A 22,196-nucleotide genomic window follows, 5' to 3' on the forward strand; every position below is an offset into this window, starting at 1 on the left:
ACTATGGAACCCTTACAACTGTTGAAAACAAAATCATTAATAACATACAGATCAATTTCTGCTCCTCCTCTCTGCTCAATCAGCAATATCATAGCAGAGAACTGGGAAATGGGGAAGCCAATAGCTGACTCTTGATTTCTTAAGATATAATTTAATGTCATGTCTCAAGTTAAGGAAACAGTAGTGTGATCCGAGTTGCTCAACAGGAGAGACTTATATCAAACAAAATGCAATAACAAGCTCAGAACAAAAGTGAAAGGGAAAGTCAGGAAAAGAAAGATCCATATGAAGAAAAGGGGGACTGGTTGCAAAAGTCAAAGAGGGATATTGTTTATTAAGTATTCCAAAGTAAGACATTTTTTATACCATTAACTTCTGGGAATAAACAAAGGCTTAGCATTCTATTTAAATGAAATTAAGGCAAATTTGTGAAAGAAAACTTTTGGTGTTATGACAAATAGACAGCAAACCGGATTCTAGAAATTAATGCTTTGCATGCATGTGCATTAAGTACTTCCTAAATTATAAATACCAAGAAATTAATGAGCATTCCTGCAAAAGATATGGATTTGTCATCTTAGCTCCATTTAAGAAATACATATAATCTTGAAGACTGACTAGATTTTTTTCCCTTGTGATATTTCAGTTAAACATCTGGTGGTCTTCAATGTGTATTTCCACATTTCAGTTGAATCTAAATAAGTCTCCTGGATACGTCAATATTTCATTTTGCAATATAATAATCCAGTAGTGGTTCAACTTAAATTTACTGGGGCTATATTCAAAGCCTTTATTTTGGTTTAGCATAAATGTTTGTCAGTGTTTTTATTACATGCCTGAGAATGCCAAGCAGATACACTGAGAGTGTATCTCTAGTGCTGTTTACTAGTCTCCTCCACCTGTAGAAAAATCATCCCAAAACACCAGGTAGTTCCTATGCCTACTTTTCAGTCACTTTAGTGAGAGACAAATGGTTGGGAAAGAAATGGAAAATCACATTCTGCATTTTCAATTTAAAAAGTGTTAATCAGCCTAAAGTCTTAGATTACTTGTAATTGTTGTGGTATTAGAATTCCTATCAGCTGACTTTTCTTTTACTCCTTTCCCATCAACATACTTCATTACACGTTCTTTCTGAGTGTCTTCAAATCAATATTTTAATCATCATGAGCCAGAAATGAGGCTGATTGCGGATGTTGATTCCAAGATCCTTGGTCCCAAGAACATGTCCTTCTAGCCGCTGAAGTGTAATTGAAAGCATCTGGGAACGATTAGAGAAACTGAAGCAGACGGCTTGCCGTCCCGGAACCCGTGCTGCCAGAAGGGGGAACCTGCTGCGCATCCTTGAGAGAAAGTCAGAAGTACAAATTACATGAGGCTATAGGAGCTAAAACTCAAAGGTGTCAGTCTTGAGGCCCACACTTCGTTTTCTTTTACTCTGATGCCACTTCAGACGAGTTGCAGACTTCCATCTGAGAACAGAAACATGTTCACACAGCTATCTGGCACAAACCATTAAAAAAAAAAAATCAATACTGAAGACAATGGTCACATTAATGAAGGGAGGATTAACCCTTTCCAAGACCTTGCAAAGTACATGTGCTACATGCTGCTGAGTGAGCAGAAGGTTGCTTCTGCTTATGCTTTCCAGCTTGGTTCTCCTGTCAGTGTTGTGGATATACCTGTACTTGATTGAAGCTCCTTACCTTTACAGTGTAATGATTACCGACTAAACATTTCAGAACCTTGTTACAAAGCTGCTGCATTTTAATGCAATACCACTGACAGTACGAATCTTTGGGCACACGTGGCTTTAAAGAGGCTTCCTTCCCCCCTCATTTTACATTATAGAGAACCAGTGACACTAAAACACACGGACACAGCCTTGATGTTTTTGTGTGACATCACAGAGCTACCGCAGCATCGGGGAACTGCGGCGAGCCGTGCCTCTGACCTTACGATTCCCATTTACACTGCTGATGCACAGCACTGAGCCTCGCCAGATGGCTCTGGAAAGCCAGGTTGGCCCTTATTGAGCAAACACTCCCCAAGCTGGGGCCGAAGCGAGCATTAACACTGTTGCTGTTATCAGGCAGAAGTGCCCCTGTCACTAACCCTACAGACCGAGCTGAGCACCAGCTCTCGGGACTGCAGTGGACAGCGCGGGAAGGGGCCGGGGTCCTCCCCAGGGGGCTCGCCCCGGCAGCCGCAGTCCCGGATCCGCCGGAACCCGCTGGGATGCCCTCGTGCCGCCGCCGGGAGCATCCCATCCGCCGCCTACATTGCCCGGCATCCCCGCGGCTCACGGGAAGTGTCGTCCTGCCGCATCCGGGGCAGGGCCCGGCGGAGCGTGTGCAGTGCCCGGTGTGGCGCTGGCGGTGGGTCGCGGCCGGGCCGGGAGCGGGGGCTCGGGACGCGGCGGTCGCTCCTGTCCCGCAGACTGAGGCGCTTCTCTCCCCGCAGGTGCGGCCATGGCGGACTCCACGCAGAACGGGCCCGTGCCAGGCGGGGCCGGCGGCGGGGCCGTGGTAAGGAGCTGCCGGGCCTCAGGGTCCTGGGCCGGCCGCGGTGCTTCCCCAGCGGCGCGGTGGAGTTGGGGGTCCTGCGGGAATCGCAGCGTGGCATTGCCCGCCCGGGTGCGGGCAGGGGGAAGCAGCTTTCGCTTCCCGATTGAAAGCGTGTTGGTGGTGCGCCGCCGCTCCTGAAAATGTCTAAGTCAAAAGTAATTCGGTGTGGCAGCATCATTTCACAGAATCATAGGGACCCGTCAGGATCATCGAGTCCAGCTCCTGGCCCTACACTGGACATCCCAAGAGTCACACCATGTGCCTGAGAGCATTGTCCAAATGGTTCTACTACACTGTCAGGCTTCTTGCTGTGATCAGTCCCCTGGGGAGCCTGTTCCAGTGCCCAACCACCTCTGGGTGAAAAAGCTTTTCCTGATATCTAACCTAAACCTCCCCTGACACAGCTTCATGCTGTTTCTGTAGTTATATTGTGCAGGTAAGACACTAGATCGTGATGTGAAGATGCTTGCAGGTTAGTTAGTTTCTGGTCATTTCCATAGAGACATACTAGGAACATAGAGGAAAAGAGAAATCTCCAAAACGGGGTTCAGATTTGGAAAAAAACTTGAACTCCTTCTGGTGCAAGGAAGCAGATGTTTTGACTCTGAGGCACATAATAGCCAAAAGCATGCTGTGTTTGGTTAGAGCCTTTCTGGTACCATGGCTATATCAAGACTGAGGAGGGCTGTGATTAAGAAGAGCTCAATGACAGGAGAGCTGCAAGATTCCTGTAAAAAGCTTTTGCTTTTTCGAGGCCATGAATATGTAGGCCAAAACTATGCTACTTTCCTTGTAATTATAAGCATGTAGTTATGCAAACTTTACCTGACCCTTTATTTTTTATCCCTCGCTGAGAATTGTGGAGATTCAGCCCAAGGTGTGTGCAGTGTATTCTAAAAGGAACCTTGAAGCAGTATATGCAAATTCAGGTCTGGAGACTTTATGTGGTAACATTTGTGGAGCTGGCTGTTAATGAGGTCGATTTGGATAGAAGAACTACTTTCCCAGAAGTTCTTACCACTGTATTTGTTTATAGTGTAGAAAGGAGCCTCTTGGTTCTGAGGAAGCAGAGCTATTTTTGATCTGGCAAGTAGCATCATATGAGTCAAGTATCACAGAACAAAAAGCAGCTTTCTACTTCAAGCTATAATTTGCTTATATTCAAGGCTGGAAGAAGATTTGCAATGTAATATAGCAGGGAGGAATGCTCATTTTATGCAAATATTAACATACCAACTTATCTTGGGGTTGGCTTTTGTTTGTTTTTTTCTCCCCAATGTAGCAATTTCTGATGGCTAACAAGTTGGATACAGCAATGTGGATTTCCCGCTTGTTCACAGTTTACTGCTCAGCTTTATTTGTCCTGCCTCTTCTAGGGTATGTACTGTGACATTGTAAAATAGCACTAAAAATTTATGAATTAGAGTCCCTTTGCATAGAATTATTTTTCACATAAGAGTAAATTGCTGTTATTCAGCTTACTTGGATGCTTTTGATGCTGGATGCTTTGGATGCTTGGATGCTGTCATAACAGCTTACAGATTTTAGATTGGTTTAAAACACTTTTAGATGTGTTTGGAAAATGTGTTGAGCAACTGTAAAGTAGTAATAAATTCATGATTTTTGTGTAGTTATGGGGTAATATATTGAGTTATTTTACTTTAGGCACCAGCAGTAAGTCAGTGTTACCAGTTTTTGAGTTGAATTTTGTAAATAGTGCTTCTGTACAGTAATAGAAATACTCAGGTATTGTGCAGCTGTGATGCAATTCTCAAGGGTGGAAGAGTTCTGAGCTTGGTTCATATGGTAACGTCTCCTCTGATGATTTGCAGGTTGCATGAAGCAGCAAGCTTTTATCAGCGTGCCTTGCTGGCAAATGCTCTTACCAGTGCCCTCCGACTGCATCAAAGGCTACCACACTTTCAGCTTAGCAGGGCGTTTCTGGCCCAGGCTTTGCTGGAGGACAGCTGCCACTACCTGTTGTACTCCCTTATCTTTGTGAATTCCTACCCTGTTACAAGTATCCTTTACTTGTGTCATCCTGGTGATGTTTTTAAATATATTTAAAATTTGGTTCTTTTCATTACCTGTGCCATGTTTTGAAAAACTAGTTTGAACTAATTTGTTTGCTATTCATAGAACATACTCTATGTAAAATACAAGAGGCTTATGTTGATCAATCCATATTCAGTTTAGTCAGCTCTATAATTAGTGCACTACAGACTCTGGCTATTGAGATTTTCTTTTACTGAGACTTAAGTTCAGTGGATTTTATGACCAGCCTCAAGTGATACTTGGAAAAGTTGGTAATTTTCATTTATTACCAGTACAGGGTTTATATATGACTTTTCACTGTAGCAGGACATAGTCACATAGAGAGACAATTATTCAGTGGTAGCTTTCTCAAATAAGTTATTTAACTGATAAAGTCTGCAAAAAATACTTTCCCTGTGGCTTGTCAAAGGTGACATGTCAGAACTGACTTTTCTTTATGCCACGCTATGTACGCTTCACATCTGACTTTTAAAATCTCTCTGGCAGAGAAATGTCTATGTTCTTTCTCTGTGAAATGTGAATGGCTGGCAACTGCATATTCTTTGGTAATGAAATTACTTTTGTAGCATCTTTTAATAAAAAAAATGTTATGACTACATGTACTTAATAGATTTTAAGTAGTAACCTCATGTGTGTCTTCCATGCGGAAAGAATGCATTTCAGGAGAAATGCACTGGTGTGTAATGGTGTATGTTATACTTTTGCGTACTTGCAGACACCCATATTTTGAAGTTAATAAAAGTGTATAGCAAAGAAGTGTAAGAACCAAAGGGAAGAGCTATAAATATAGATATTAGACTTATACATATCTTCATCCAGTATAGGTCATACCCATGCAAAGAGCCACCAAGCTATGACTCTTGTACTATAACATCATGGAGAAATGAAGCGTATAATTTTCCTTATTGCTTATTTCAGTGAGTATTTTTCCAGTTCTGCTGTTCTCATTGCTTCATGCTGCCACATACACAAAGAAGGTTCTTGATGTAAGTATGATATGATGTATGTTACGATTAATAGTGTTGGTGTTCTTGGGGTTTATAAACAGGTTTAAGTTGCAGCTATGGTTTGGTTTCCTTTGGCTGTGCTAGAGGAATTAGAGTGAATTTGTGGTGTGGAATGTCAGCACAGAGAATCTGAGAAGACTTTTTTGAGTTGGCTGGGTTTTGTGGTTTGTTTTTGTTTTTTTTCCCCTTCTGTAATGACTCGATATGTTGGAGTTGACACTGATTATTTTTCTTCAAATGCTTTCCTTTGAAGGAAACAAAAACTGTGTAACATTTAAGTTGAAACATAAGACATGTCTTTTTCAAACTATACCATAGCCTGTGAATTTTATTGTTTTGTTTCAGTAGTAAGGTAACAAACTACAGGGTGAGACAAGCAAGCAAAATGCTTGCCAGTTGGACTTGCTGCTCAATGCACTGCCTTGTGCAATTTAATGTAACTCCAGTATTTGGTGTTCCTAACTGGGCTATCTTGCTACCATGGGCACTTCCACCTAGTGGAGAGAACAAGCCTTGTGGCTGTCTCTGTGCAGTTGAACCTAAAATGGATGCATGAGGGGATTGCAACACCTGATGTTTTAAATTGAACTCTTTGTAAATTATGGAGTTCCAAGCCTACGGTTTTCTTTGGGATATTAATTCTGGTAAAGTCTTAAAATGCTGAAATGGGTTGTAAATGACAATTGTTTGTATTTTGATTTCTATGCACTAGTGAAGATAGGTGTAATTCATATTTTTTCTGTAAATCATTTTTTCTTCTTTAAAGGCACGAAGTTCAAATAGTTTGCCTTTTCTGAGAAATCTCTTAGAGAAACTGAGTGCTAATCAACAGAATATTCTAAAATTCATTGCTTGCAATGAAATTTTCCTCATGCCAGCTACAGTTTTTATGCTCTTCAGGTAAGAATTATGATAAATATTTAAATAATTAGAAACTTGCTACACAAGATTATCGTTTGCAAGTGAGTTTTCTGGATCACAGTGCTCTACTTGTATTGTTCTGGATGACTAGGCCTTGAACTTCAAGTAAAATTTATGTAATTCTTAGGCTTCTTAAGTTGGTGCATCATGACATCAAAAAGCATTCAGTATGAGTATAAGTGGGCACAAAAAAACCCTTCTCTTTCATTATGTGGGTGACATTGTTGAGTCACATTGAAATTTTTTGGGCTTGCAACTTGCATTCGCCTGCATTTCTATCAGTACGTTGTTCAGTAAGTTTAATTTTGGTTGATTTAATAGAGTATTAATATCTTCAGCTTCACTGAAAGTAAGCTCTTATTTTTGACACTTAGATTCCAGAAATTTAAGTGGCATGACGTTTCAATATGCAAAAAGTGTGCAAGCAGTAGAAGACTGTGTTCTCTCCTGTGTTACTTCTGAGCAGTGACCCTTGTGGGGTTTTTTTATTCCGCTTGGTTATGCCTGCTGTGCATCCACTTGAATTAATTTTAGGGATCTTGAGCATATGTGTGTTGGAATCCTACTGAGGTTATATAGGTATAATGACCTGCCAGTCACTGAAGTTTTGAAGTCACTGAAGGTCGTTGCCTTTTAATATTTGGAGAGGGAATACACCCTTTGTTCTATAAAAGTTGCAGCATAGTGAGAGCATTTGTCTTGAGTGGTCTCACAGGCAGCGGAAGGGAGGCTTTATCTTCTTGGAAGTTGACAGAATGCATGATTTGTCTTTATCTCTTGATATGTCAGCTGAGCACTTCAATGCTTCTGGCCTCAAGGATTCCATTTCATTTAAGGCTGCTTACCAACTGTATCCACTCTGTATCCAGTATTGAAACTTCCAAGTACTTTGAACTTCTCTTTGGGATAATTTCTTTTTTTCTTTTCTCTCTCTGTTGAAAATGTAGTATGTGAAATGTTGCTACTGGATATGTCATCCAGTAGATACTGATGCTTATAAATGATCATGCCAAATTTAAAATCATATAATGTTTAAATGCAGCTATTGTGAGATTTTGTTCTTTAAATTGTTTTAGCATATTAAATTTCTTGTAAATAGTGTACAGGTTCAAGATTTCCTCGTTCTTTCCTCCTGTAGCTCGCTTTCCCTTTCACTTTATATTTTTTTTCTCCTGGGTAAAGATACTGTTCATACTTGAAGGAGTTCTCCTTGCTGGAACTGTGATGTTCAACTTCAAATAGAACTTTCAAATATTGTGTTTTTCAAAGTAGTTTCAGTCACTAAAACTTAGGGCATTTCTGTGCTTTGCTGTGTATGGTTTGTATGCTACACTTTCACTACTTCATAGCACCGTCATGTGAAACAGCAACTTTGTAAAATATCAAAACCTAATTTCAATGTAACTGAAGTAACCAGATATCAAGCTTTGCATGTCTGAATTCACCTATAATTGTCTCCAGTGTGTTCTGACAGATTTTGCAAAAGATACTAGGAATAGGTCGAGGTAGTCAAAGTGCTGTGAGTCCCAGTTACTCGCTGTAACTGGACTACTTATGTCAGCCAGTTTTCCTGCTTGACCAACAAGCTTTTTCTTGGTATTGAGCATGTGTCCACCATCATTTCTGTGATTCCTTGCACACCACCAGAAATGGCACATATAAAAAAATTCATATATATAAAAAAATCAATACAAGAACAGCACTTCTTTAAGAGTTTGATTGAGCAGTTTTATTCTATAATGTAAGTTTCTGCATTTGATTTTCTGAACCAGTGTGACCCAAATCTAGCTCTTTTTTGAACCCAAGTAGCTTGCTTGCTTTTGTTAGGAAAAATCCTGATTTTGGTGTTTGGTGGGTTTTTTTGTCACTACTGAGCTCTACTGAACTATTTTCTTTCAGTGGACAAGGGAGCCTGCTCCAGCCATTCATTTATTATAGGTTTCTTACATTACGCTACTCTTCTCGGCGAAATCCATACTGTCGGTAAGTACTAAATTAATTTTGGAAGATAGTGTTTAAGTGCATAGTGCTCAGGCATTTGGAAACTTTTCATTCTAAAATGAATGCATAACTCATAGTACTAAATCTGCAGATGGTAATTTTAAAATGTGAAATACACCTGGATGCTAAATAAAACTGGCTGGTTCAAGTAACCAGGTAGTGTAACTGATTTCGTGTAACTGATCAGAAATGTGCCACCGTTCTTGAATGGGAGCTTTGGAAACACACCTATGTAATTAAAACTACACTTTGGGAGAAGAAAGTCTTTCTTATCAGGAAGATAATATCCTTATTTTTAGATTTTCAGGTAGATATGAGGCTAAGTCTGTATATGAATAGGCACTTAAGAATTTTGTATAATATTGACAGAAAAGAATCTATAGATAAACATGCTGATTACTTCCTTTAGTTAAATTCACAAATCAGGTTAATTATATTTGAAATAGAACTTACTGATTTTGAAAGTTGGTCAAGCCAATATTGCTTTAGACTTTGAAACTATAAATATTTCTGAGGATTTTCTCAGGTCAGTGCTTTCTTAGTTTTCTTACGACAAGCATTGCAAAGCGTAAGATTTTTGTGAACATACCTTCCAGTCTAATCATTGCTCAATTAGAAAACGGTTTGCCAAAGTGCCAAGAAAGTGGCTTTGGCTGCTGTGATATGTGAAGACAAGTCTGAGAATCATAAGCTTAATTGCCTCCTGTTTCCTACCATTTTGTAAAAAATTAATTGTTCCATCCTGGTACATATATATATATATATTTTTTTTAACAACAAAACCAAAATCTATGAAGTTGCTTTAGTATCTAAAAATCAACTAAGCCGTGCAATACTAAAACTGACTTTCAGTAGAATTAGTTTATCCAAAATGTTCTGCTGGCATTCTTGTGTTTTAAGGGAAACTGGTGATCTGGGTTTTATTTCTTGTGTCTGTCTTCTAATAGTTGCTTCTAGAGTGCACTCTTATTGCCTATTGGCAAGAAATAGCCCATATACACAATTGCTTCCCAACTCCTTACACTATTTGTGATAAAGCATTATTCTTTCCTCCTCTTTTTTTAAAAGTGTCTTTTTGTTTTGGCTTTAAGGTGAAATCTTTCTGCTGTCTTTAGTTCAGCAGCTTTCAGCCAAGGATGGATCTAAAGTTAATTAAAATGTTAATGTTTAAAAAGCAAGAATTCTGAAGCTCTTGCAAGATACTGCAATACTGAGCTGGTCCAAAGAACTTGTTAACTAGAGTGTGTGTGTGATGTTAAGGAAAGAAGTGAATGAAAAAGACAGATCTAGATAATGCTTCTGATAAATGCTGTAGGATTTTAAAACTCTCTTTAAATCTGTTTTTTTCAGGACTCTCTTCACCGAGCTCAGGATTGTTGTTGAACACTTAATAATGAAGCCCTCGTGCCCTGTTTTTGTAAGAAGACTATGCCTCAGCAGCATTTCCTTTATAAGCAGATTGGCACCAACTGTTGCATAGCCAGATTTCAGGCACTCATGTTTTGTGAACATTATGAGCAGCTGGCACTTCTGCTGATGATTAGAAATTTTTGATTTTACACTGATCTCACTCCAGGCTGTATAAAAATATGTATATGCTTTTCTTGGAGATAATATGAAATTTAGCATATCAAAACCAAATAATGGAAACTTAAAATTACTGTGCTGTATTGTTAATTGGTGAAAAAAATTAGCTGCATCCTTTCTGAAACATACCCAGTCGTACAGGTGTGGGTTTTTTTGTTGTTTGTTTGGTTGTTTTTTTTAATCAAGGATTGTTTGAGATTGATTAAAACTATAAGAGGTCTATGCTCACTTGGCTTATGTTAGTGGGAACTATAGCTACTGTAGGATATCTCCAGTGGATAGCAGTTGGTACACATACCTATGCAGTACACTTTGGACAGTATTCTTCTGCTTACTAAATGTATCTGTAGAACTATTTTGTCCAATTTAATATACTCAATGTAGAGATATGGCCCACTTTGAAGTTAACACAAGGGATTAAAATCTATCAAGCTGACACAGATAACACCTTTTCTGAAGGAGAGGTTATTTTTATTATACTACTTAAAAAGAACTCTTCCAAGTTCCTACCTTGTGATGTAGTCTTACATTACACTGTTGGAAGAAATACCAAGACTCTGATCACAGAAAACTCTGCAGTTTTCTTGTCATAACAAGATGCTTTACCAAGCCAAACTGCTGACCTGTAGGCTTTTCAGCCAAAGATATAACTTTTAACCATGTCTCGAATTAATCAATGTAAATGAAGTAACTTTTGCAGACTCATTGCAGATTTGTTTATATGTCCACAAAATTTGAGACTGCAGTAATTCAAGCATGTTAGCTTTTTAGAAAATTAATCTGTAGCTAGTTCTATATAAATTGTTATTCCAGTTTCTGAGCCTCATTGTGGTGGGAAATTTGCATAAAGGATTGAACCTGTTTAGTCAGCTTCTGAAACAAATGCATGTAAGATTTCTTGGCATAAATTCATCTGATGACTGACCTGAAGCCATGTCATGACTACAGAAGTGAATATTAAATTGGGTGAATATTAAATTGAGTGCTGATTATATATTCACCCAGCAGCTGAAAGGTAGGTTGTGGAAAACTAATATTATCTGTCTGAACAAAACTTTTTTCCATAAATTCAAGGCAAAATATTTGTCTAATCTTCTGTAGTTAATGTTAGTATTCTAATTGCATAAAATTAAAGGGCCTTTTGTAGACTTCTATAGCACTGAACTTAACTATTCTTCCATGGTCAGAGAAATCTTATGTGAAACATTTTCAAAAACAGTCTTGAAGTAGAGTATTTTCCTGTAACTATTGAGTTATCTTGTTTGTGATGTGGATATCATTCAGACTTTTCAGTTGTATTAGTTTGTTAGATCAGAGCCATGTATTTATAAACTAATTTCATTTTTTTGCTCAACCTCTTGGTATTGATAAACCAGTTGCTAATTGAATATGATATTCCTTGACTACTTGTCCTGCTCTCTGAACATGATTAGCTGTTTATAGAACACTTGCACACTGCAGAAGCAACTGCATGCAGTAATGCTCTACAGCTGCTAAAGACTTGCAATGAGTTTCACTACATGTATATCCTGTAATTTGAGGATTTTATAAAAACTAAAATTTCTACTGCAATAAAAGGAGTGTTAAATGTAACTTGCTAGGCTCTTCAAGCTTATTTTCTCTCTAACAGAACATACTGATGCTTGAACCTGGAAGTTGAGCAGAATGCTTTCCTGTGTGTATGTGTGCATGTTCTTATATTCCCACTGCTGCTTTTGAATTGGGATATAATGGCTCGTACATTTCTAGATTATCTTATAGGGAATGTTTGCCTTCTAAAGTACAAAAATATATGACCCTTTCTTTCAAAATCTAACCCCAAAATAAGCACTGCAACAATGGTATCTAATCAGAGCAAAAAGTCTAGACCTACTTATTACTGTTTCAGTTCCTCAGCACAATCCTAGACCCTGTTTCATGATACAGGATATGTTTTTAGAGTGGTGACCTCAGATTCTCTTCAGCTCTTTGGACCAATCTGATTTAAAAATTTTAATTCGGTCATCCAAGTTGGTCCCCCGTGCTGGGAGTGGAAGGCAAATAAATCTGTAATTAATGTAAGCAGAATAACATGTTACTTCTGAGCAAATTTTTGTGGTCTGACTGCAGTTACAGTTGCAGCCTACTATTCCTTAATTGTATGATGTTATTAAATAAGAGATGAATCTAAACTGGATCCGATATATTGCAACTGTAACTGAAGGATGTTAAGTCTTGAGATCCAACTCTAGGAATGGATGAGATATATTAAAAGGAGTAAGTGAATGACAATGACTGAGTTGAGAGTTGGAAGACAGTGCCATGAAGTAGAACTTAAATGTGGATGCTGAATTTCTTGTTAACTCTTTCCATTAAGTCTTAAAAATGGACTCCTTAAAGAGGAGAAAGATGTTTCGTAAATGGGATTTGATTTAATATGATTTGGCTAGTATATTTTTGGCTTTGCAAGGATTTGCTTGACAAATGAGCAACTTGTGGCCTGGGAAAACGTCTCTGATGTGCCAGGAAAACATGGAACAGTGGTATAAGAATAGTGTTCAAACCAAATAAATAGGGCAATTGACCTGTACTCTGCATCAGCTTTGATCTTTACTGCAGCCTTTTGGCTGCCTAAGCTATAACCCTGCATTTCCTCAATACTGGCAAAAACATTCTGTCCTTGTGCCTGCTTACTTGCCATGGTTTGTGACTGCTTCTACACTAACAATTAAATTAGATGTGAATTGCTGGTTGTGTCCTGATAGCTTGAGGTTTTCTGGTGAAGAGAGCTGTATGTTCATGCTGCTGTGCTGTCAACAGCTAGCTGTGATACAGAGGCTGTGACAGAAGTCAGTGATCATAGAGAAATTGTGCAACTGACCATAAAATACCTGTCAACCCCAAATGTGAAGCAGAAGAGTTTTTGTTTTACTGAAAGGTTACCTACCTGGTGTTAGGTAACTGTTTCCACTGGTATAAATCACACCGGTCATTGCTTTTTGTTATCTCAGCTTTCGTAAGATAAGTGCTGTTGCATAGATTCTGTGAGTAGACCCACCCCTTGCTCTGCACAAACAAGTAGAAATGAAGCTCCATCATAACAGTTTCTGTTGTCACCTGTAGGTAAATAAAGTATCAAGAGCCGTTGAGACTTTTGGAATAGCTAATGCCAGCTGGGATTTCTTACACACCAAGTAACTCACCAATACATCCATCCTTTCCTTTATTGCCTTTTATTTAATTTTATACTTTTATTATAATGTCTGTGCTGTCAGTTTTATATTTTGCTCCCTTCTTTGATGGATGCTAACGGCGAGCAATATCTGTTAATATTTTAAGTTGCATGTTTTAGGGATTTAAAAAAATCCATTACAATCATGAGCCACTATTTCTTCCAACAGTTTTTGAGCTGCTAACTATATATGTTATAGTACTGTCCAAAGAAATAATGTGTTTGGTTATTTTGTGCAGTCTGTGTTGGACTGTTTTTCGTTTGGCACCTGTAGTGCAACATTCGCTTACAGATCCCGTGTTTATTAAGGAAGTATAGTTCCTGTCCCTTTTATAGACAGGAATGGAGACATGGAAGAAAAGACCACTTTCCTGAGGGGTTGTAAGAGCTCTGGCAGAGCAGAAAATAGGACAGAGAGTTGGACAAGTGCCCAGAGGAAACTGATTTGTTTCTACACCACATACGACTTGTTGGTCCTGCTCCCAAAATTATATAAACTGCTGGCTTAAATACTTAAAAAAGTACTGTACCTTACAGTGCTCAGATTAAGGGCAGAAAAGACATTGAGCTAGACAGCATGCCTTTTTAAAGCAGTAATCAGAAATCAAAAATTGATTTCTGTTTGCAAGAGCTAGGTATGGTCCCTTGTATCATCATCTCTGCACTGATGAAAAATAATGCAACAGAACAAGATGGAAAGCAACGTGCTAAATGGTAGTAGGGTATGCTAATCTTGTCTAATTTTTAATTGCTGCAGTGCATCTATTACGGTTAAACTATATATATGGAAATTGGTTAGTGTATCATTGTACTGTAACTTCTATTGTGCTGTAATTTCCTTAAAGTCACAGGAACAGTCAGGCCTCACTGTTCTAAATCGCCTTTTAAGGACAGAACCTTAAGCAATCCTTTGTTTCAAAGCTACATTATCAGAATGGATAATGTAATAGAATTTAATCTTCAATGTGGATTCAAAAATCTTTTTCATAAAATGTCAGCATTACTTACTAACTTCTCTGCAGAAGCTAGTTCTGTGATAATGGCAGATGCTGTGCAGGTAAGGGAGTTTCATTGCTTAGTTCTGTGCCATCCAGATGGTATAAACTTTTAAAATTAATTGAAAAATTCATCTTTTACTTGTATTCAAGGACTGAGGCACAAAATGCTAATGTAAGGGCTCAGAGGGGAAATATAGTTCTCCTGCATATTTGAGAAAATGTGAAGCCCTTTCAAGAAAATCTAATAAACATAATAATCGCAGGCTGCTGACACTAAGGAAAAAGCACCTCATTCGCTCTTTCTTTTATGCAGCGATTTACTGGTCCCTACTGATTTTCAAATTGGATCACTGCAGTAAATCATCCATACCAGTACCTGTGAAAGAAAGCACTGGGATCCATATTTGTTCAGTGCTGTGCTTAAATCAGCAAGAATGATAAATTTGATGGTATGAAATTGGAAATATCAAGGGCTTTTCTCAGTGAGTGAGCAAGTATCTCCATTTGTAATTTATTGTGACCCTTTTTCACTGTATGTGCTTTGTATGTCAAATATTTATTTTGAAACAAATTAAATTGTTTTCTGTATTGATACAGCTATGGTTTTGTTCTTGAAATCAGAGTGTATATTTTTTTCTAGATTTTAAGTATTATCAGTGTTGTGTTGCAAAACAGCACTTGTTTAAGTTCAAATCTCTGAGTGACTTTACTGACCAACAGCTTTTTCTGTTAAATGTTTTAGGTGCATGTTGGGTGTTGGGTTTGGTTTTGTGTGTGTGTGTGTATGTTTAGAATAGGGTAGGATGCAGTGAGCTATTGCGGCATCTCATTTGCTTTTTCTAGAGAAACATGAAGATTAATGTGTATGTCAAAACAAAAAAAGCTGATCCCCGTCTTTAAGTCATTGGAACTATTCTGCTTTACACCTGGCATAGTTAACCCCAAGTTCTGTGGGGAAAAATCTATGCATATGCTCAGTTTACTGCCATATTTTCAGTGCAGGTGTTAATAGAGAAAGTTGTACACCTGTGTTTTGGCAGGAGTCCTGCCCTTTTAATTTTTAAATAGGTTATTTTGTGACTGATTACATCCCACTACCTAAGTGCCACTGCTGAACTGAAAATGAGTTGTGACTAGCGCTTACTTGGAATTTATATCAGTATAATAATAATTTGTTTTGCAACTTATAAGCAAAACTGTGAACTGATGTGGTTGATAATATGACCCTATGTTACTCTCTTCTTCTGGGCTAGGCTTAGCTCATTTGTGATACCACATTTAGTAGCGGACGTCTGTTCAACCCCAGGGCCAACCAGCTGGGCTTTATTCTACCACAGCTGGCTCCCCCCATACAGCTGCGGTTTTGTAAAAACAGTAGTGTGAATTGTATTTTAAGGAACCATGAAAGACTTTGATCTTCATTTAAGATAATTTGAGTTCATCTCTATATCAGTTTCCATGTGTCTGACCAGGATATCTTGCTTTGAGGCAAGTGAAGTTCTGCAACAGTCCAGACTCTCGCCTTGGGTGAGAAAATTGGTTTCCTTGAACAAGTGCTGATCGTGGTATTTTCATTTGCTCTATGTGTTCCTATGAATATTCACTCAGGATCCTTTGCTAATGTGAAGAGGAAAAGTATGTTAGATGAAGACAGTGCATCAGTTATTTGAGATATTGCACAGGAAAATTAAGCTGAAAATCAGAAATTAAAAAAAGTTCTGGGCTAAAGGGCTAAAGCAAAGTCAACTATAGTTTTCACACAGGTAGAAATGCAACAGAAAGAGAAGGAAGAAGAATGGGGATAAAAATAATGAAAATGCAGAAAAGTTAATTTCTATGCTAAAAAGAGGTCTGGAAATCCTAGTGGTTGTTCTGTTGCTTTCACAAACCCCAGTTCACCATTCAAGGTTTCATGCAATCAGAATCCTCTGAATACTACTTAAGTTTTCAAGCTGTAAAATTATTTCAAATTTATTCTCTATTAAAATACTGTTGGAATAGCACGTTCAGATGCTGTGCATGAACTGACAGGCTAATCTTGGTTTACTTAAAATGGAAAATAGCTGCAGTGGAATTATGTATTCTTTTCTATTGTGTTTGAAGATCCTATAGTGGAAAAGTGAAGAAATAAATGCTTTGGTCTATATTATTACTGGGCTTCTGGTTTGTTTGTTGTTTGGTTTTTTTTTTCTTTTTCTGTGTTGCTTTGCTATGTTTTTTTCTTGGCAATCTTGTGGAATATTTCATATGTGCAACTGCATGGGGTTTTCTCCTAATGTATGCTTGCACAGAACATGATATTTGTAATGTAGCATTTTAACATTTTTTTATTTACTTTTTTTTCAATCTAGAAAATCTGAACAGTGTTTTGAGATGACAGATGTTTCCCTATTACAATCCCTTTCAAGATACTTTCTGCTATAGCAATTTCAGTTACATTCTGACTAAATTGTGAATCCTTTCAGTGATGAAGTTTAAATCAAAGCCATTAATTGTTGTGGGTCGGAGCGGGATGAAACAACACTGACTCTTCTGGATCCAGGAACTGGATTTTTTTTTTTTTTTTTTTTTTTAAACATATTGCAGCAGGTTTTATATACTTTTTAGGCTACACATGTTAAATCATTATTGTTTTTCAAGTAACATAAATAACCCTCGATTGGCAGTTTACAACATGTCATTCTGCTGAATCAGCATGACAGAGCTGCCCACTACCCATGTCTTATAACAATGACTCAGCTTACTCTACTGGAAAACCATGTTGTTACACCTTCCGGGTCTGTGCATGCCACCCTGCCCTATACAAGAGTTCCTTCTTTAGTTTCTATCCCTTAGAGGGTCTCCAGTCCAACTGGGAACCCACCATAACTCCTCCTTTTTTGTAGTAAAGAAATTGCCAACAAGTGTTATCCATTGCGGGGCCCCTTGCAAGGGAGACACAAATGACGGCAATATCAATAATACAAAAAACAACTACATGCATAGGCAAGATTAGCAGTTTGGACAGTCCGTCTGTCATCACTCCACGGTAGCAGCATTCCTTTTCAGTTGCTGAATATGTTCATGGATGAATTTTTATGTACCTTGTGCACGCATATCACCAAGTACAGGTCGAACACAACGAGCAAGTACCCATTGAGGTCCTTCATCTGTGGAGACACAAGCGTACCCTCTACTCCATGTTAGTAGTTCACAAGGTTGAGACCACTGCCTTGTTTGCAAATCTTTTACTCTGACCTTCAACCCAGGGGAAACAGTTGTGGATTTTCATAAGGACCCAAAGTGCCGGACCATGGGTGGGTCCTGCTGGTCTTCTGCAATATTACCAAAATTGAGCACATAGGTAGCCTTAGCAAGGTGAGCTTCAGGGGTTTCCCCAGACATTCCCGCCTTCTGTTTTTGTAATTGACGCTTAATGATACCATGTGCACACTCCACAATACCTTGACCCTGGAGGGAGTGAGGAATACCGGTGACATGAGAGATCCCCCACATTTGGAGATAAGATTCTACTCGGGAGGAGTTGTAGGCAGGACCATTGTCAGTCTTAATTTGGTGTGGAACACCGCACGTAGAAAACGCCTGCAGCCAATGACGAATACTATCCCGGGCAGTTTTACCTGTATGGGCAGTAGCAACTATAACAGAGGAGAAGGTATCAACAGATACATGTACGTATTTTAAGTGTCCAAATTCCACTATATGAGTAATATCAGTTTGCCAAATCTGTAAAGCCTGCAGCCCTCTTGGGTTAGTACCATAAAATGCAGGTACTGACTGATCTTGATAGTCAGGGCATGCAGCAATGATGGAACAAGCTGCATCATGCGTCAAATTAAACTGTCGTTCCAAGGCCTGCTGGCTTTGATGAAGAAATTGATGTGAAGTGATCGCCTGTTGCCAAAGATTGGGCACTGAGCCCAAAGCAATGGGTGAAAAAAGGCGATCCGCATGAGCATTGCCAGTGGCTACAAAACCTAGCAAACTGGTGTGACTACGCACATGTAAAATGTGACAGGAATTAGAACGCTTTTGAATTGTTTCCCCCTCAAGGACCCCAAACAAGAGGGCATTTGAGACCTCTCAAAGGACCGCTTTATCTAAGCGTGGAACTAAACTGGCTACATATGCAGAATCAGTAACAATATTAACTGGACACGGAAAATGCTGAAATGCAACAGTAACCGCACATAGTTCAACGACCTGGGGTGAACCTTCTTGGAATTCAACAATGTGTTGCCATTGGTGACTGTCATACCAAGTCACAGCTGCCTTTTTGGTTTTCCCTGACCCATCAGTGAATACAGTGGGTCCGGGCACAGGTGTCGTGGAAGAAAGAAGTTTCTGTCCCAGCGAAACCTGGTCATGCAGTTTGCATAGAGGGTGAGATGGCAGATGATATTTAATAGCGCCTGTGTAATTGGTCAATGCCGCTTGTAAAGAGGAACTATTGGCCAAACACCATTCAAAACAACCTAGTTGCACAGGCACTACGATGCCCTCAGGATCATGTGCTGTAAGTTCTGTGCAATGGGAACGTGCTTTTATGATTAGCTGTGCAAGAAGCTCAAATAGACCAGGAGCAGTTTTCTTGGAGCGCACTGACAGGATGAGCCATTCCAATACATGCAAAGGATCATGCCAGACAGGGTTCCATTGCTCAAAAGGTACCATGCTTTCAATAAGGATGTAAACTTGAATTGCAACGTCAGTGGCAGTTCTCCACACATTCAGTTTGCATTTGCTGTTCCACTAAAGCAATGGCTTGCTTAGCTTGTGGGGTCAAACTTCGAGGGGCATAAAGATCAGAATTGCCCTTTAAGAGATCAGTCAAAGGCTGTATCTGGGATGTGGTTAAGCCAAAATAAGGATGCAGCCAACTTATAGTCCCAGCCAATTTTTGCACATCATTCAAATTTTTAACTTTCATATTCAATTGAAGGGCTTGTGGCTGAACGGTACGTTCAAGTACCTTCATGCCAAAGTAAAACCACGGCTGAGCATGCTGTACTTTCTCTGGAGCCACAACCAGACCATACTGCTTCAAAGATATATGGGTATCAGACTCCATGGCAGACAGCATCTCACTGGAAGGAGCTGCTAGAAGGATGCCACCCATATAATGGTAACAGTATCCTTCAGGATATTTCTCTCTAACAGAACTCAAGGCTTGTGCAACAAACCATTGACAGATGGTTGGTGAATTCTTCATTCCCTGTGGTAAAAACTTCCAGTGGTACCGTTTAGAGGGCTCAGCATAGTTTACCGAAGGAACAGTAAAAGCAAACTTCTCCTTATCATCTGCACGTAAAGGAATGGTAAAAAAGCAATCCTTCAAATCAATGATTATGATAGGCCAATCCATGGGAATCATTGTTGCTGAGGGCAACCCTGGTTGCAATGCTCCCATTGTTGCTATCACCTCATTGATTTGGCGTAAGTCTTGTAGCAGTCTCCATTTTCCTGATTTTTTCTTGATAACAAACACAGGAGTGTTCCATGGACTGTGAGACAGCTCAATATGACCTGCATCTAGTTGTTCTTGGACTAAGAACAGGGCAGTGAGTTTTTCAATACTGAGGGGCCACTGTTCAACCCACACAGGCTTATCTGATAACCATTTCAAAGCAACTGTGGGTTGTTTCACGCCCTGCATCACAGTGACCCCTAGGGTAAATCCGTAGTTATACGGACTCCCCACTGAGAAAGGTAATCCTGTCCCCACAAGTTCAAGGGTGCAACAGTCACACGGAGCTGAAGGGTGGCAGCTTGGCCCTCTGGGCTGGTAACAAGCACTGGCTTACCTGCAAGGCATCTGGTGGAGGTGCCTCCCAAGCCTACAACGGCCTGAGAGGCAGGGACCACAGGCCAAGAAGTAGGCCAGTCCTTAGTGAAATGACTGGAACATCAGCACCAGTGTCCAATAAGTGAAATACCTTTACAGTAGTGGGAGACACATGTGCCATACTCAGCATGCAGGTCATTTGAGGTCAGTTGTCATTCACAGTCTTGAGTCCAATGGACTTGAGGAAATCTGGTAGATCTGAATCCTCCTGTGCCTTGGATAATGTTTTTAGTCCTAGGAACACAGCTCATGAAAGGTACAAGTTGAGCGATGCACGTCCCTTTTTTAATACAAAGAGGAGAGGTAGGTGTTGATACTATGGCACATATCTGCCCAGTATAATCGGCATCAATGACTCCTACGTGTACAATGATCCCCTGAATGGTAGCACTTGACCTACCAATTAACAAGGCACTTAAACCCCTACCAATAGGTCCCCAAGCATCCAAAGGGACTTTATGAACCCCTGCAAATGTTGAAGTTGGATTGGGAGAGGGACTCCAGGGCTAGGGTTTTTTTCCCTTTACCTGGAGGGAAGAGTGCCCTCCCCCTCCCCCCCACCATGCGGTCCCCATAGCCCCCGCAGAGACCACAGGACACCAGGAGCGAGGAGAGAGCAAGAGAGTTTATTGTTCATGGGTAGGGATATAAATAGTTCTAGGGGGGATTGCAAAGTAACCATTAAGAGTCAAGGAGGTCTTACAAACCCACCAATGACAAGCAAGGGTTAACAAAGCCAATGAGAGAACTTCAAGCTATCTCTTAGAAATTCCAAAGTAGAGATAAGGCTGAGACTCCTGGGAAGAAGAAGGTGAGTTTGCACAAAGACTGTAAAAAAGCCATTTTGGAAACATGTTCACAACATAAAAACTTCTGTTTTCCCTTATACACTACAAGCCCACTGCAACAAACATGCAGAGTGGAAATGGTTACTGTGCAAGCAGTGGATACATCCATCCCAGCTGATCCCTTTTTCCTTCCTGATAACCAGTCGCACAGATCTGTGGTCGTTGGAAGTGCCGGCTAAGTTGGTTGATTGGGGCAGATATTTGTGTCGGAGCACGCCTCCTTGTGCTCTTCTTCTTGTTTCCCGACAACACATATCCATCAGCATGATATGTTGACCGACACTGCCTAGCAAAATGCCCTACTTTCCCACATCTAAGGCAAGTTGTTACTGCTGACTGTGTGGGTGTGTTTTTTGATTTCTGGGAACACTCAGTTTTTCGGTGTCCCTTTTTACTGCAAGAGCAACATTTATGGTCTGCGGTAGTAACCGCAGCTATGGCAGTAGCCAATGCAGTCATTTCGTGATCCGCAGATCCCATTTTTGAACATGCCAGAATCATATCATCAAGCGAGGGATCACCAGGAAGAGCATCTATGATTCTTTGACAATCTGCATTGGCATTATCTCTTGCCAACTGCTTCACTAGGGCATCACGCAGACCGGCATCAAAACCTTGCTTCTCTATAGCAGCAAACAGTCTCTCAACGAATGGCAAATAAGGCTCCCTAGTATCCTGTCTAATGGAGGTATATCTGGGCTTAGGGGCTGATAGTTCAGCAGTGCGAAGAATAGCCTCGATACCTGTATTTTTAGCTTGCGCCAATACTAAAGGATGCCATTGCGCCTGATGTTGAGGGTTGGAGAATTGTCCTGAACCAGTGAGGACATCACTACCATTTCCATATCGGGGATCATCTTGAGGCCATTGCAAGTTTTTCACCCCCTGCGCAGTAGCCCTTTTAGTCCAGATGGACTGAAATACCGAGAACTGCTCTGGGGGAAATATAATCCAGGCAATCATCTGTATATCGTATGGAGTTATTTCCTCCATAGTCAATAACCTTAGCAAGCGTATGGTAGGTAGTGAATTAGACCCATACTTCAATGCACACCTCTGTAATTCCTGTATCACTTTCCATAAGGATGGGTGGTGCTCATCAGGTTGCCCAGCAGCTGGATCTTCCCTCACCTCTGGGAAAGTCACCATCTCCCCA

At 39.8% G+C, this 22,196-nt stretch overlaps 1 protein-coding gene across 2 annotated transcripts; it reads left to right on the forward strand.

Annotated features, from left to right (window-relative positions):
- Positions 1-2,341: 2,341 nt before the first annotated feature.
- TMEM33 (transmembrane protein 33) lies at positions 2,342-16,496 on the forward strand. 2 transcript variants are annotated; one of them, XM_050338210.1, is made up of 8 exons: positions 2,342-2,378; positions 2,464-2,528; positions 3,850-3,944; positions 4,400-4,587; positions 5,541-5,608; positions 6,396-6,529; positions 8,450-8,533; positions 9,902-16,496. In XM_050338210.1, the coding sequence occupies exons 2-8, from the start codon at positions 2,472-2,474 to the stop codon at positions 10,029-10,031; spliced, it is 756 nt and encodes a 251-aa protein (XP_050194167.1). In that variant the 5' UTR covers positions 2,342-2,378; positions 2,464-2,471; the 3' UTR covers positions 10,032-16,496. The 2 variants fall into 2 exon arrangements, with proteins under 2 accessions (XP_050194167.1, XP_050194165.1); XM_050338208.1 differs by lacking the exon at positions 2,342-2,378 and having other exon boundaries at positions 2,385-2,528.
- Positions 16,497-22,196: the final 5,700 nt, after the last annotated feature.

Source organism: Myiozetetes cayanensis, unplaced genomic scaffold (assembly GCF_022539395.1).
Source record: "Myiozetetes cayanensis isolate MyiCay16 unplaced genomic scaffold, myiCay2020 scf7, whole genome shotgun sequence".
Lineage (NCBI taxonomy): Eukaryota > Metazoa > Chordata > Aves > Passeriformes > Tyrannidae > Myiozetetes > Myiozetetes cayanensis.